General features: G+C 44.7%; 1 protein-coding gene across 3 annotated transcripts in view; it reads right to left on the bottom strand.

Moving 5' to 3' along the window:
- The window catches only part of SLC4A5 (solute carrier family 4 member 5), a 102,153-nt gene that overhangs the window by 67,422 nt on the left and 18,486 nt on the right, over positions 1-16,245 (bottom strand). For 2 of the 3 annotated variants that reach the window (XM_012807421.1, XM_003793386.1), the window contains one exon: positions 12,488-12,679. The exons of the other annotated variant lie outside the window; for it this stretch is intronic. In XM_012807421.1, coding sequence (XP_012662875.1) covers positions 12,488-12,679 — 192 coding nt within the window. The remainder of the gene's footprint in view (positions 1-12,487; positions 12,680-16,245) is intronic. 3 annotated transcript variants of the gene reach the window in all.

The following is a 16,245-nucleotide window of genomic DNA, read 5'->3' as shown; positions in this document are numbered from 1 at the left end:
TCCGGGTTCTGGCATGTCCCTCACCAGCCATGACCCCAAAGGGCAGACCACATGCGGTTCTCTAATGAGAAGGGCACGCCTCTCCCGGGGCCCTCTACCCACCATTCCCCCTTCAAGGCCAGGTAAGAAGGCAAATACAAGGAACAATCAGCAGAGAAGAGACAGGGCAGAGAGCAGGGGGCCTGAACCAACCCTGCAGGGCGTTACCTGCTCCCTAGAATAGCTGAGTGCCGGGGTCCCAGGCTGTTGGCACTGCCTCTGGCCCCAGCCTGCTCCTGCCGCTGCTGCCTGCCCTGGTCCTGCTGCCACGAGTCCTCTTCCAACACAACAAACTCACTTTTGTTTCCAGTTAAGCACCAGGGGAGAGGAGAAGGGGGTGGGGATGGGGGAGCACAAGAGAAGGAATGTGTGAAAGACCAGGGAGGTGGAGGGAGAAGGCTACATGTAGAGAGAGCAGAGGTGTGGTCAGTGTGAGAGGGAAAAGCTACAGTGAGAGTGAACTGAAGATACTGAGAGAGGGAGAGAGTGGGAGGAAGAGAAAGAGCAGGAGACACAGAAAGGAGAGAGGAGAGATAAAAGTCAGGTGCTCTGGAGAGAGGGGCGTTCCGTTGAGCAGGCAGCAGTCTCCACAGCAGCAGAGACAGTGGCAGCTGAGGACCTGTGAGAGGACAGGCCAAACTGCCCCTTTATTCCCTGCCCTCCCTGCCATGCTGGGGGCTCTAGAAGAACCTAGGGGCCTCTCCACAAGCACTTTTATAAAGGCAGAGGTAGGATTTGCCTGGAGACTCCCCAAGGGCTCCTTTGAGCCTTGGCAGCAGGGAGGCTGGCTGGAAGGTGGCCTGGCAGGCCACCTTTGGCCACACAGGCCCCAGGGTGGAGGTGGGGTTGCTGGAGACGGGTGTTGGCTGTGGGGTCTCACATTTCCAAGTGACAAATGCCTGGTCAATACGTGCCTATATCGGCTTTCTCTTCTTTCCTGACTTCAAGCCCAAACTCCTGATCCTCCTCCTGCTCACCCACCTCTGAGAGGACCCGTCTAGTATCGGCACTCAGTGGGTGTTTTCTGAGAGCCCACAGACGCTGGGACCTGGTCACCTCAGGGTGTGCGGTGAACCCACTGGAGAATTATTTTGCTCTTCCGAGAAACTGCTAATCTCCTGGGTTTGGTTCAACAAGTGCTTACTGAGTCCTTAGAATGTGCCAAGGTTGATTAGAGGTCGCTGAGCCGTGGCTGCTCTAAGGAGCTACAAGCCCTGAATTCAGACAGTCTCAGAGCTGGGAGGGAGTCTACTGATGGTCAAGTCCAAACCCCTCATTTCACAGTGGAGAAAACTGAGACCCAGGTTTCCCACAGAAGGCCTGAGGTTAGCAAGGCCCAAGGAGAGTCAACAGCTCCTGACATCCTCCCCCCACAGTGTCCTGGCAGCTGATTCCATGGGCCACACTCTCATACCAAGGCTCAAGGCTCAAGGATGCCCATTTCAAAGCTGAGAAAACAGAAGCAGAGGGTCAGGGGCTCCAAGGAAACAGTGAATGAGAAGGGATGAGGCAAAGGCAGGGCGGGCCTAGGGAAAAGGAGGAAGCACACCTGGCTCTGGCCTTGGCCCTGGAGAAGGGAGGAGCTCAGCTGGGCCTGAGGGGCTGGCAGAGCCCAGCAAGTGCATGGCTGGCCTCCAAAAGTTCTTGTGGATGGAGTCAAGGCTAGAGAAGATCTTGGCGTGTTTGGGGGTGGGATGGGGGGAGATACAGCCAAGGCTAGTAGAAAAATTCAAGTAAGAGACCCTCAGCCTTTCTCTTTGCAGTGCCCCATGCTGCTCTGCTCCTTTGGGCCTAGGCACAGCAACAACCACAGTGTGAAACCAGAAAGGCCTGACCACTCGTAGGGATAGGAGACACTGCAGAGAATAAAGGACCCATTTCCTGGAGCTGGGGTGGGATGGGAGGGGTGGGGAAGATTTGGACATTTCTGCAGAGACAAAAGGGTAAAAGGCAACAAATTGCGCTGCATCCATTATTCATGATCTAAGATGTATAAAATGTCTCCCAGTCTTCAATTCACACATGTCCTTGCTGTTTTGTTTTAGTAAATATAAATGCAGCAAAGTGACAGAATTGTCATTTAAAACCAAAACAGACAGTTGCTGCTTACTTCTCAGCCAAGAGGGGCACAGAAGTCTAATTACGTCAGTGGGAAGCTGGGTCTTTTTTTTTTTTTTTTTTTTGATACAGAGTCTTGCTCTGTCAACCAAGTTGACATGAGTGCATCATCATAGCTCACAGCAACCTAAAACTCCTAGTTTCAAGTGATCCTCCTGCCTCAGCCTCCTGAGTAGCTGGGACCACAGGCGCCCACCACAATGCCTGGCCTAATTTTCTGTTTTTAGTAGAGATGAGAGGGGAATGTCTCATTGTTGCTCTGGCTGGTCTTGAATTCTTGAGCTCAAGAGATCCTCCTTTCTTTGCCTCCCAGAGTACTGGAATCACAGGCGTGAGCTACAGTGGCTGACTTGGAAGCTGAATCTTGGTCCTGCTTCCTTTCTTTGTTACAAGGTCAGTGGGGAAGGAGAAGGAAGAGAAGGAAACTTCCAGGCCTCTTTCAGTTCTCCTATGCTGCAAAGGGCTAGACTTAGAGATAGTCTTTGTGTTTAGTTCACCACATCATGTATCTTTAGTTGTTTGAAAACAGGCCCTGAGCCAAGGTGAGGAGTGGGGACAGAGGAAAACCCAAGTTCCAGATGAGGTGAGGGAGGGAAGGTGTTTGCTAGGTGCAGCTGAGGAGAGGGGGTACAGAAGCAGAGAAGCACAGAGATGGAAGGAAACTCAGAAGGGCAGTGAGGGCAGATGGGGTGGGGGGCCGGAACTGCAGAGGGAGGTGGCCAGAGGATTTACAAGAACAGGGATATTTAATATAGTCTCTTGTTTAAGAAATTATGTATTTCTGCAACATAGCTCCCCTCCTCCCAAGGTTATAAACCTTCAACAAATTCTCTGCTCACATATGTGCCTTAAACAACCAGTACGTAAGAAATCACAGAAGAACCAAACTCCATGCCTGAGCTGGCCCAGACATGAATGCAGAGGACAGATACAGGAGAAACACAGAAAGACCAAGAGCCCACCAGGCAGGGGATCAGAGTCAGAGCAACCGTGAGACTCAAGCCTCTGGGAATGCACAGACATTTAGGCAAAGGCATAGACCTCCCCCAGCATGTGGGCTAGGAGGCTAGAGTCCATTTTAGCTAATGCTCAAGGAATAAGATTATGGCTTGATGCCGGTAGCACAGCTTTTACAGCACCAGCCACATACAGCAAGGCTGGCGGGTTCAAACCCAGTCCAGGCCGGCTAAACAACAATGACAACTGCAACCAAAAAAATAGCCAGGTGTTGTGGTGGGTGCCTGTAGTCCCAGTTACTTGGGAGGCTGAGGCAAGAGAATTGCTTAAGCCCAAGAGTTGGAGAATGCTGTGAGCTGTGACACCATGGCACTCTACTGAGGGCAACATGAGACTCTGTCTCCAAAAAGAAAAAAAAAAAAAGAATAAGGTGATAACAACTTTATAAGAGGACTTTTATTGGTTCACTTGCAAATTCAAGTTCTCAACCAAATTTACCCTTAAAGTCTTAAGGTCACTAACTCAGGATACTAATCCCCAATAGGGATTTGTGTTTTTTGTGTTTTTAAAATTTTTTTTTTTTGAGACAGAGCCTCAAGCTGTCTCCCTCAGTAGAATCCCATGGCATCACAGCTCACAGCAACCTCCAACTCCTGGGCTCAAGCGAGTCTCCTGTCTCAGCCTCCCAAGTAGCTGGGACCACAGGCACCCGCCACTGGCTATTTTGTTGTTGTTGTTGTTGTTGTTGCTGTTGCAGCCATCATTGTTGCTTGGCGGGCCCGGGCTGGATTCGAACCCGCCACCTTAGATGTATGTGGCTGGCGCCTTAGCCACTTGAGCCACAGGTGCCGAGCCTTAATTTTTAATTTTTATTTATTTATTTATGTTTTTGGAGACAGAGTCTCACTATGTCACCCTTGGTAGAGTGCTGTGGTGTCACAACTCACAGCAACCTCCAACTCTTGGGTGTAAGTAGTTGTCTTGCCTCAGCCTCCCAAGTAGCTGGGACTACAGGTGCCCGCCACAATGCCGGGCTATTTTTTTTTTTATTGCAGTTGTCATTATTGTTTAGCTGGCTCAGGCTGGATTTGAACCCACCAGCCTTGGTGTATGTGGCTGGAGCTGTAACCACTGTGCTACAGGCACTGAGCTTGGTTTTTTTTGTTTGTTTTGCTTGTGTTTTGTTTAGTCCTTGTGATGGGAGAGGGAATGCTGTATGTGTTGATAATTCCAGGAGATCTGAGTTTTAAGGTCTCAAAGGGCAAGAAGAGACAGAGTAAATGCAGGCTTCCTTGGAATAATTGAAATTTAATTTGCCTTTCTCCCCTACCATAGGTGGCAGGGATATAAAGGTCTAGAATAACCTTCATCCATTCCCCTTTTCCCTCCTCCTTCCCTCCCTCCTCTCTTCTCTCCTCTTTACCACTCCCTCCAAGATCCAAACTGTTAAGTAGACAAAGATGAGGAGGCTCCCCCATTTTAAAGCTTCAAATTCAAAAAGAAACCCAATTGTCTTTGCCTCTATGTGTGAAACGCCTCCTGTTTCAGGAGCTCCTTACCAGAGGAGATATTTTAGAGCAAAATTCATCTTCTATTCCAATCCTTGCCCTTTCCCTACCAGAAATGGGGAAAAACAGACACCATGAAACATATCTGTGGCTCCAAGTCTTGGAACCAGGCAGGCTCCAATATTTGTATAGAAAATAGCCTTTCTATCTTTTACTTCTCATCTTGGGGTAGTTTTGATTAGTGACCCCAGAGTTGCTGAATGCCTGGCTAGAAGGCAGCCTGAATCTTTTTTTTTTTTTTTGCAGTTTTTGGTTGGGACTGGGTTTGAACCCCCACCTCAGGCATATGGGGCCAGCGCCCTATTCCTTTGAGCCACAGGTGCCGTCCCCTGAATCTTTTTTCATGTGCCTCCTATCAGGATCTCATAAGCTTCTCAGTATCAATGAGGGCTGCCAAACCAAGCATATGTCCACTTATAGAGGAAAAAGATTTGGGCTCTGTGCTTTTAAATTGGAGTGATGTATATAAAGTGAACCAACTATATTATAAGTGTCTACCAGGAACCATACAGAGTATTTAATATCTATTTATATCTCATTTAGCAACTCACAACCATTTGGTTTGACGAATCATCTAGTTTGCCTGGAGCAGACCTGGTTTTACTGGGAAAGTCCTGCTTCACTTGTCCTGGGAAATCCTCAATCCTAGACTGAGACTGTCAGCCACCCTCCAACAATTTTTCATTCTACAGTTGAGGATACTGAGACTCCAGTGTCTACCCACCCTCCAGGTTGGGCTTGACTGATCTTGTTTCTCTTGGGTCTTGGCTTTGGTTCTTATTAGTAGACTGGAAAAGCAAAGGTACAACCACATTTCTAAAGCTGCTTCTAATCCCCTTTCTCCTAATGGCCTCTCAAGAGGTTCTCACAGCCAAAAAAATGCATTTTTCCCCAGGGTATAAAGCATGAGTCTTACTGATTATCACCATAGCTTAATGATTCTATTAATCATCTGTGTTCTGCTTTAGTCAAAATCCATTGGCTGCTAAGTATTGACTTCCTAAATTATATTCACATTGGAAGAAGGGGTGGTAAGGATAGAGAGAACCAGTGAACCAACTGCTATGGGCATATTAGTCCCTACCTATCCCTTTCACCATAAGAGAATTTGTTCACTTGGAAAGGTATAACTCTCAGCCTGTGTCCAAGATGGTGACTGACCAATGACATCTTTCAAAGGAAAACAGTGTAGTAGAAGGGCATGCATGGGCTTTGGGATCAACAGACCTGCTTCTATTTCCCAGCTTCACTGATATCTGCATCATGCTACATCATTTTGAATCTTAGTTTCCCAATTTGAAGTTGGGGATAGTAATATCTCCCTTTTAGTGTTAGTGTGAGGATTAATTGAGGGGGTATATAGATCTAGATTTATTCTTTTTTTTTTTTTAGATAGAGCCTCAAACTCAAGTGATACTCTTGCCTCAGCCTCCCCAGTAGCTGGGACTACAGGCACCCACCACTACACCCAGCTATGTTTTAGAGACCAGGTCTCACTCTTGCTCAGGATGGTCTTGAACTCCTGAACTGAAGCAATCCACCTTCTTTGGCCTCCCAGGGTGCTAGGATTACAGGTGTGAGCCACCCACTGGACTATTGTATTCTATTCTATTCTACTGAAATGGAGTCTTACTTTGCTGCCCCAGGCTACAGTGCAGTGACATCATAGTTCACAGAATCCTTAAACTTCTTGATTCAAATGATCTTTGTGCCTCAGCCTCCAGAGTAGCTGGAATTCTACTGGCATGTGCCATTATGCCCCCATTAGTTTTTCCATTTTTAGTAGAGACAGGGTCTCACTTTTGCTCAAGCTGGTCTCAAACTCCTGAGCTCAAGCAATCCATCAGCTTTGGCCTCCCACAGTACTAGGATTACAAGTGTGCACAGCTACATCCTGATTTTAAACTACATTACAAAGCTATAGTAATCAAAACAGTATGGTGTTGGCATAAAAAACAGACACATAGACCAATAGACCAATGAAAAGAAAGTTATAGAAAGCCCAGAAGTGCACACACACACACACACACACACATACATATGGTCAACTAATACTTGACAAGGGCACCAAAATACACGATGGGGAGCAAAGATTAGTCTCTTCAATAAAAGGTCTTGGGAACACTGGATATGCATGTGCAAAAGAATAAAATTGGTGGCTGGGTGTGGTGGATTGCTTGAGCTCAGAAGTTTACAGGGATTACCTGCCTGTGATGCTAGCACTCTGGGAGGCTGAGGTGGGTGGATTTCTTGAGCTCAGGAGTTCGAGACCAGCCTGAGCAAAAGCAAGACCCCTGTCTCTACTAAAAATAGAAAAACTGAGGCAAGAGGATCACTTGAGCCCAAGAGTTGGAGGTTGCTGTGAGCTATGATACCATGGCACTCTACTCATGTCAACAGCTTGAGACTCTGGCACACACACACACACACACACACACACACACAAGAGAATAAAATTGGCCCTTTATCTTATAGCACACACAAAATTAACTTAAAATGGATTAAGAACTTGAATGTAATACCTGAAGGCATAAAACTCCTAAAAGAAAACAGAAAAAAGGGTCCTTGACATTGGTCTTGGCAATGATTTTTTGGGTATGTCACCAAAAGCATAGGTAATAAAAGCAAAAATAAACTAGTTGGACACAATGTTAAAGAACTTCTGCATGGAAAAGGAAACAGTCATCAAAATGAAAAGGCAACCCACAGAATGAGAGCAAATATTTGCAAACCCTACATCTGCTGGAGGGTTAATATCCAAAATATATAAGGGACTCATACAACTCAATAGCAAAAACCCCAAATGATTTCATTTTAAAATGGGCAAAGGAAGCCTGGTCCATGGTGCATGCCTATAGTCCCAGCTACCTGGGAGGCTCCAGTGGGAGGATTGCTTTAGCCCAAGAGTTTGAGATCACATGGTATTATGTCACTTAGCATAATGCTGGAGGGCAACACAGAAGGACACCATCGCTTTGAAAAAAAAAAAATGGGCAAAAGAGCTGAATAGACATTTTTCTAAAAACACACAAATGGCCAACCGTTACATGAAAAAGTGCTCATATCACTAATCATCAGGGATGCAAATCAAAACCACAGTGAGATAGTACCTCACACATGTTAGGATGCCTTGTATCAAAAGACAAGCGCTAACAGATGTTGGCTAAGTTATGGGGAAAGGCAATTCTTTTTTTTTTTTTTTTTTGAGAAAGAACCTCAAACTGTCCCCCTAGGTAGAGTGCTGTGGCATCACAGCTCACAGTAACCTACAACTCCTGGACTCAAGCAATTCTCCTGCCTCTGCCTCCCTAGTAGCTGGGATTACAGGCACCTGCCGCAACGCCTGCCTATTTTTTGGTTGCAGCCATCAGCAACCCGCCAGCTCAGGTGTATGTGGCTGGCACTTTAGCCACTTGAGCCCCAGGCACTGAGCAGGGAAAGGCAGTTCTTACACATTGTGGGTGGGAATGTAAATTGAAACAGTCATTGTGGAGACTCCTTGAAATATTAAAAATAGAACTGCCATATAATCCAGCAATCCCACTTCAGGGTATATATCCAAGGGAAATAATATATCAAATATCTCAAAAAGATATCATCACTCCCGTGTGCATTGCAGCATTATTCACAATAGCCAAGCTATAGAAGCATTCTAAGTGTTCGCTGACAGATGAAGGGATAAAGAAAGTGTGATGTATATCTAAAAATATACAATGGAATACTGTTCAGCCATAAAAAAGAAGGAAACTTAGCCTTTTGTGACAACCTGGAAGAATCTGGAGGGCATTATGCTAAGTGAAATAAGCCAGAAATACCACATAATCTCACTTGTATGTAGCATCTTTAAAAGTTGAACTCATATAAACAGTAGAACAGAGTTTCCCAAAGGTTGGGGGGATGGGAGGTGGGGAGAAGTTAGTCCACGGTGAAAACATTCTGGCAGCCTAATGTACAGCACAGTGCCTAGAGTTAATAACATCGTACTGTACACTCGGAATTCACCGAGAGGGATCTTATGTGTTCTTATCACACATGCGCAAAAAAGCAACTATGTGAGGTGATGGATGAGCTAATTAATTTGATTGTGGTAATAATTTCCCAATGTATATTAAATCATCATGTTGTATACTTTAAATATATATAATTTTACTTGTCAATTATGCCTTAATAAAATAAAAAGAGAAGATACATACATTTCCTGTTCTTTAATACTCCAGCTGCCTTTTCTAGATAATTTTTACTTACTTTTCACACTCACCTCAGGTACACCTGCTCTAGGAAGCCTGTGTTTCTCCTCTCCCCATTACCCACCATCCTAGCCTATGTACTTCCGTTTCTCATCCCATAATTCTCTGGGCAGACTGACATCAGCACACCTGTTCATGGGCCTGTCTTCCCCAGGTGTGAGAGGTTTCCTGCAAGGTGCTCTAAAACCATCCTGAGGGCAACTCTAAAGCAAGGGACTGGCTTCCATGCATAGAGTACAGAGTTAGCATGAGAAGGGCCAGGAGGCCTGGGCTGGCCTTCCTGTCCCTGACCTGTTGTGGGACTGAGGACCCCAGTTGCCGGGGCCTCAAGGGGAATGGGAGCAGGGACTTCACAATGTTCTGCAGGTTTGAATGTGGTTCAGGCAAGCATCAAATTTCTTTAGGATGGTAGATCTTTAACCAGGTACACTGTGGAACTTAGAAAAGTACAAGACACTCGAGCCCCCCACATCTCACACATCAGACAGAGATGGCTTATGTGTTTTTAAACTATTCTAGTATATATTAAATGTACCCTGCCTCATGGGTCTCTCTGCAAGGAAAAAAAGTAAGCAACCTGGCCTTCGTTTCAACATGATAGCTATGATTATTGACACTATACATTTAGTTTAAATTATAACAGTGTCATTCTCCGAGTGCTCTCACAGTTCCATTTAATAGGTACAAATCTCTGTCTTATGTATGTGTTCATGGGTCCTTGCCATCATTCTGTAAGGCCTGAACTGAGGGGGTCTCTTCTCAACCCTTCATCTGCACAGTCTGCCTGATGCTCAGGCCCAGCCATATCTAACGACCTGGCCTGGCCCATGCCCCATGTGCTTTAGGGTCCCCCTCTCCTCTGAAGTGGGATTCCCCCTTGGGCTATGTGGCCAGGCCAGCTGGACCCCTGCCTAGATTGTCTGGATGGATCCACACAATGGAAGGGACTTAACACTCAGGGAGGAAAAACACATGGGGTCAGGTGCCCTACAACAAAGGAAAGTGAGAGATTCAGGCAATTATCCAGAAGATACAGATAAAATGATTTGGGCACTGTTTTATTTTCCCTTCCCCAGGACATTGGCACTGACCCTGTGATGTGGCAGAAAGGGTTTATATCTGCATCACATGTGCCTGTTTTTGTTTTTGTTTTTTGAGACAGAGTCTTACTTTGACACCGTGGGTAGAGTGCGGTGGTGTCACAGCTCACAGCAACCTCAAACTCTTGGGGTTAAGTGATTCTCTTGCCTCAGCCTCCCAAGTAGCTGGGACTATAGGTTCCCACCACAATGCCCAGGTATTATTTTGTTGCAGTTTGGTCAGGGCCAGGTTCAAACCCACCACCCTCAGTATATGGGGCCGGCAACCTACTCACTGAGCTACAGGCGCCACCTGGAAGATATTTTCATGGAATAAAACTCTAGTTAGTTATATTGTTTCTCAACTTGGATAAGTGGTTTTCTGGGGTCCTACAGATGTACAAATACATTTTCATGGATCCACAAACCTTTATTTTGCCTTTAAAAGGTGTTCATACTTTATTCCAGTGTGAGAGAGATGGCCTGACATTTCCTGTCCTCCCAGACTCTCTCATTCTGTTTCACTTGTTCCATGGCCACACCAGGGACAAGGTAACATGCCTGGTATAGGAAGATCAGGCTGTGAAGAAAATGTATCAAATATACAAATATGCCAAATGGGCTCGGCACCTGTGGCTCAAGCAGCTAAGGTACCAGCCACATACACCTGAGCTGGCGGGTTTGAATCTATCCTGGGCCCGCCAAACAACAATGATAGCTGCAACCAAAAATTAGCGGGATGTTATGGCAGGCCTGTAATCCCAGCTACTAGGGAGGTAGAGGCAGGAGAATCACTTGAGCCTAGGAGTTGGAGGTTGCTGTGAGCTGTGATGCCCAGGGTAAGCACTCTACCCAGGGTGACAGCTTAAGGCTCTGTCTCAAAAACCAAACAAATAAATAAACAAAAAAAACCATACCCAATGATTCTACATTCTTTCTTGGCTTGCACTTAAAACCAGTGTCCCCTTTACTGAATCAGAAACCCTCAAAGTAACACAAAATCTACCATATATAACCCCTTTTGTGATGACATTCAACTCCTCCAAACCATTTGAGCAGAGAACCCCAACTCTAAACTGCTTTCGTCTTCTTTGTCTCGGGGAACCCAGCAGACATGACTGTCATTGGGCAACCTTACCCCTAAATGTGGAGGGGGAGGTGGCAGGAAAATGCTCTCAGAGATCATGTCAGTGTGTGTGCGGTACCCAGAACTAACATGGGTACCCAAGAGGTCTTCCCACCAGTCCTGCTTCCCCCTTAGTCTCTGAAGCATGGGTGCATGCATTTGTGTGTGTGTGTGTGTCTATGTGTGCATTGTGTTTTAATCAGAGCCATCCTGGTCTCCTCCAAATGGGGTAATGGTTTCCCATTACCCCATCTCCTACATGGACACATGTGCTCTGGAAGAGCCACAGGCCTTGGTTTACTTAGTGCCAATGAGGGGCATTGTACAGAGTTCTGCAGGGTTGGAGGTGGCTCTGGTGGCCTTTGGATGAGGCATATCCGTCTCCTACTAGGACAGTAAGACACAGTCACTGCTGCTGACACCCCTTTGAAGGCATAGATGGTAAGATAAACTAATTTTGCTATGCACAAGACAGTGGAAATATATAATAGAAACCAATTAAATACCATTATGAGGTAGGCTTGGAAAGCCCAGGGGTGACAGGACAATTCTGAACCATTCTTTTAAGCTTGTGTGGGGAGACAGGATGGAGGTAAGATAACAAGGACTTCAGTTCCTGAGGATGATGCCTCATGCCAAACAGTCTGTTTGCTGTCGTTCTTAGGGCAATGACTGCATGGCCCTTAGGAATTTGGAAAAGAGGGAAACAAGTCTGAGAATGAAACCATGAAATTAACACAAAGTGGATCAGAATGTAGATCTCAGAATCCTCAGAAAGAGACAGAGGGCTCCAATCTGACTGAAATATCTTGCATTAGTGAAGTACATTTGCTGCAATTAATAAACCAATATTGATTACATTTTCTTTTTCTGAGACAGCATCTCACTCTGTTACCCTGAGTAGAGTGCCATGGTGTCATAGCTCACAACTTCATACTCCTGGGCTCTGGCGATCTTCTGGCTTCAGCTCTCAAGTAGCTGAACTACAGGTACCCGCCACAACATGTGGCTAGTTTCTCTATTTTTAGTAAAGATGGGATCTTGCTGTTGTTCAGCCGGGTATCAAACTCCTCTGCTCAAAAATCCACCTGCCTTGGCCTCCCAGAGTGTTAGGATTATAGGCGTGAGCCACCGCACCTGACCTGATTACATTATTATTAGCTATCGTCTATAATTTACACTGAGGCTCACTCTTCCTGTGTCAGTGAGCAGGGGAGCAATGGAAGCAAGGCAAGGGATCTGGGGGCAAAACCTGGAGCGTTACCCACATTCTCCAGGGAATCTCTGCTGCCAGGCCTCATTTGGAACCCCCAGTAGGATGGGTCCCCAGAAGGTGCCCCACAAGGAACTCACGAGTCCGGCTGATGAGATCCATGCTGCTGTCCCGGCTGCTGGCCTGGCTCCCTGGGCCAGGCAGCTCCTGCTGTGGTTTGTCTGGCCGCAGGCCCCAGCGGACGTTTTGCAGGCCTGAAAGATGTCCCTTCTGATCACTTTTTCTTTGGGTGTAACTGGAGACTGGAAGCCCAATGTGGATAGAAGGGCAGTCTGTGGGCATAGCACAAAAGAGGGCAGAGGCTGAGTTATTGAAAATTGACATTTTTCCCATAATATCCACCAGTTGCTGAGATGGGGCTCCCGCAGCAAAATGAAAGAGAGTGCTGTGATGGAGCCACAGCCCAGGCCTAGGTGTACAGAATTCCATTTCTGAAACAGCCCAACAGATGCTGGAAGGGACACCCTTGTACCCAATTAGAATTCTATTAGAATGAGCAGAACTCCCATCTCCCCAGTCTTCCTTATTCAGAGCAGTGATTACTAGATATGGCTTATGACACATGGTCCAGGAGACAGTCCCTCAGTGGGTCACAGGTATATTAATAGTTCAAAATGCCAAGTCCCTTCTGTTGTTGTTATGGGAAAGTTACATGTATTTCCACTAAGGGCCATTTTTACTAACAACCAAGACTACCTACCAGAAGACTATTTTTTAGAAAAGTGAGCTATTAAGAGTTTCTCAAAGCTGCCTTTATTATTTTCAAGAACTAGAGTTATAAAGATCCCTAATTCATAATTCCACTAAAAATCCTGGGTAACATACAAAACTTACTTGGTCTGTGCCCTCAGCTCTCAGGATGGACATCGTTACACATTTAACACCAGTGATGGGGCTTGCATCACTGGTAAATGATTAGGTCAATGATTTTTAAAATAATTGATGTATTTCTTAGTACAGTTTTAGAATTACAAAATAATTAAGCAGATAGTCCATAGAGTTCAACACACCTACCCCCATCTCCACTCCCAGAGTTTCCTGTTATTAACCTCTTGCATTAGTGTGATACATTTGTTAAAAGTGATGAACCAATATTGATCCATTGTTACAAACTATAGTCTACAGTTTACATTAAAGTTCCGCTCTTCCTGTTGTATAGCTACTGCTATGAGTTTTGACAAATATATAGTAACATGTATCAACAATTACTTCCAAAGTGGTTATACCATGCTTATCTGCATTTGATTTTGCTAGCTTTTGTGTTTTTTTTTTGTAGCCATTGTAATAGATGTTTTGTGGATCTCTTTGTTGCTTTAATTTTCAGTTCCCTAAAGACATATGATTTTGAACATCTTGTCATTTTTCATACGATTATTTGCCATCTGTAGATCTTCTTTGATGAGGTGTCTATTCAAATCTTTTGCCTTTTTATTTTGCAGTTTTTGGCCAGGACCAGGTTTGAACCCGGTACCTCCGGTATATGGGGCTAGTGCCCTCCTCCTTGAGCCACAGGCACCCCCCTTTTTTTTTTTTTTTTTTTGAAACAAGGTTTTGCTCTGTCCCTCAGGCTAGAGTACAGTGGTGTCATCATTGTTCACTGCAACCTCCAACTCCTTGGCTCAAGTAATTGTCCTGCCTTAGCCTCCAGAGTAGCAGGGACTATGGGCAAATGCCACCATGCTTGGCTAATTTCTCTATTTTTTGTAGTGACAGTATCTAACTCTTGCTCAGGCTGGTCTTGAACTCCTGACTTCAGGTAATCCTCCTGCCTCAGCCTCCCATATGCCACTGTACTTTGCCCTTTTGCCCATTTTTAAATTGGGTGGTTTGTTTCCTTATTGTTGAATTTTAAGAATTTTTTTTTTTTTTTGAGATAGAATCTCATTCTATTGCCCTGGGTTAAATGCTATGGCATCCTCTTAGCTCACAGCAACCTCAAACTCTTGGGCTCAAGTGATTCTTTTGCCTCAGCCGCCCAAGTAGCTAGTGCTATGAGAGTAAACAATGATGTTCTGCTAGTTTTTTCTATTTTTAGTAGAGACAAGGTCTCACTCTTGCTCAGGCTGGTCTCAAACTCCTGAGCTCAAACAATCCATTGGCCTTGGCCTCCCAGAGTGCTAGGATCACAGGCGTGAGTCATTGCACTCAACTTTGAATTTAAAAATTCTTTGTATATTTTGGGACAGAAGTCCTTTAACAGCTATATCTTTTATAAATATTTTCTTCTAGTCTATGGCTTTTATTTTGATTTTATTTTGACTTTATTTATTTATTTTTTAGATACCTGCAATATCATATTCAGAGTAGCTTTTCATTCTCTTACAGTGTCTTCCACAGAGCAGTTTTTAATTGCAATCGAGTCCAACTTATCAATTTTTATTAGTTGTGCTTTTTGTATTGTCATTAATAAACCTAAGGTCATCTAGATTTTCTATGTTGTTTTCTAGAAGTTTTATAATTTTGCATTTTACATTTAGGTTTAAGATCTACTTTGACTTAATTTTTGTGAAAGGTATTGGGACCAAGTACAGTGGCTCATACCTGTAATCCTAGCACTTTGGGAGGCTGAGGTGGGAGGATCTCTAGAGCTCAGGAGTTCAAGACCAGACCGAGTAAGAGTGAGACCCCTGTTGCTACTAACAATAGAAAAATTAGCCAAGTGTTATGGCAGGTGCCTGTAGTTCCAGCTACTTGAGAGACTGAGGCAGGAGGATCACTTGAACTCAGGAGTTTAAAGTTGCTGTGAGCTATGCTGAGGCCATAGCACTCTAGCCTGGGCCACAGAGTGAGACTCTGTCTCAAATAAATAAATAATAAATTGATACTGATATCATTGGATCAAATTTTGCTCTTACCAACCATGTTTGCAACTGTTTTGTATTTATTGCTCTTTTTTTTTTTTTAATTCCTCTTCTGCTTTTTAAAAAAAGAGATGGAGTCTCCCTATGCTGTTCAGGATAGCTTCAAACTCCTACACTCAAATAATCCTCCTGCATCAGTCTTCTGAGAAGTTGGACTACAGGTTTGTGCCACTGCACCCAGCTCCCCCTTGGTTTTATTTATTTATTTTTGAGACAGAGTCTCACTATGTTGCCCTTGGTAGAGTGCTATGGTATCACAGCTCACAGCACCCTCAAACTCTTGGGCTTAAGAGATTCTCTTGCCTCAGCCTTCCAAGTAGCTGGGACTACAGGTGCCCACCACAATACCTGGCTATTTTTTTGTTATTATTGTCATTGTTATTTAGCAAGCCTGAGCTGGGTTCAAACCTACCAGCCCAGTGCATGTGGCCAACGCCCTAACCACTGGGCTACAGGTGCCGAGCCTCCTACTTGGTTTTAAGTGAGCATTTTATATGATTCTGTTTTCTTTCTTCTCTTAACATATAAATTTGTTTTAATATACAACATAAACTCTGGGGCAACCATTAGAATTTACAATATGCATTTATAACTAATCTAAGTCCATTTCAAGTAAAACTATACTGTTTCTTGAGTAGTGCAGGTACCTTGTAGCACAGTATTCACAATTTCTCTCTCCCCCATCCCTTAAACATTGCTTCCATTCATCTCACTTATCCATACAGTGTTATCACCCAATACATTGTTGCTATTATAACTCTGAACAGCTGCATGTTAAATTAGGCAGGAATAATGAGAATAAAGACTGTATTTTACTTTTATTTCACACATCACTAGTGCCAGCCCTACCAACAAGATCAGCTCCTCCTTACTTCTGAGTTTCTGACCTATATCAATTTCCATCTCTCTGAAGAACTTCTTTTAACATTTCTTGTAAAGCAGGTCTATGGGCAACAAATTCCCTCAGGTTTGTTTTC

This window comes from Otolemur garnettii, unplaced genomic scaffold (assembly GCF_000181295.1).
Source record: "Otolemur garnettii isolate 467f Iridium unplaced genomic scaffold, OtoGar3 scaffold00068, whole genome shotgun sequence".
Lineage (NCBI taxonomy): Eukaryota > Metazoa > Chordata > Mammalia > Primates > Galagidae > Otolemur > Otolemur garnettii.
Note: the sequence above shows the minus strand (reverse complement) of the source record. Positions and strands in the feature narration are given on the sequence as shown.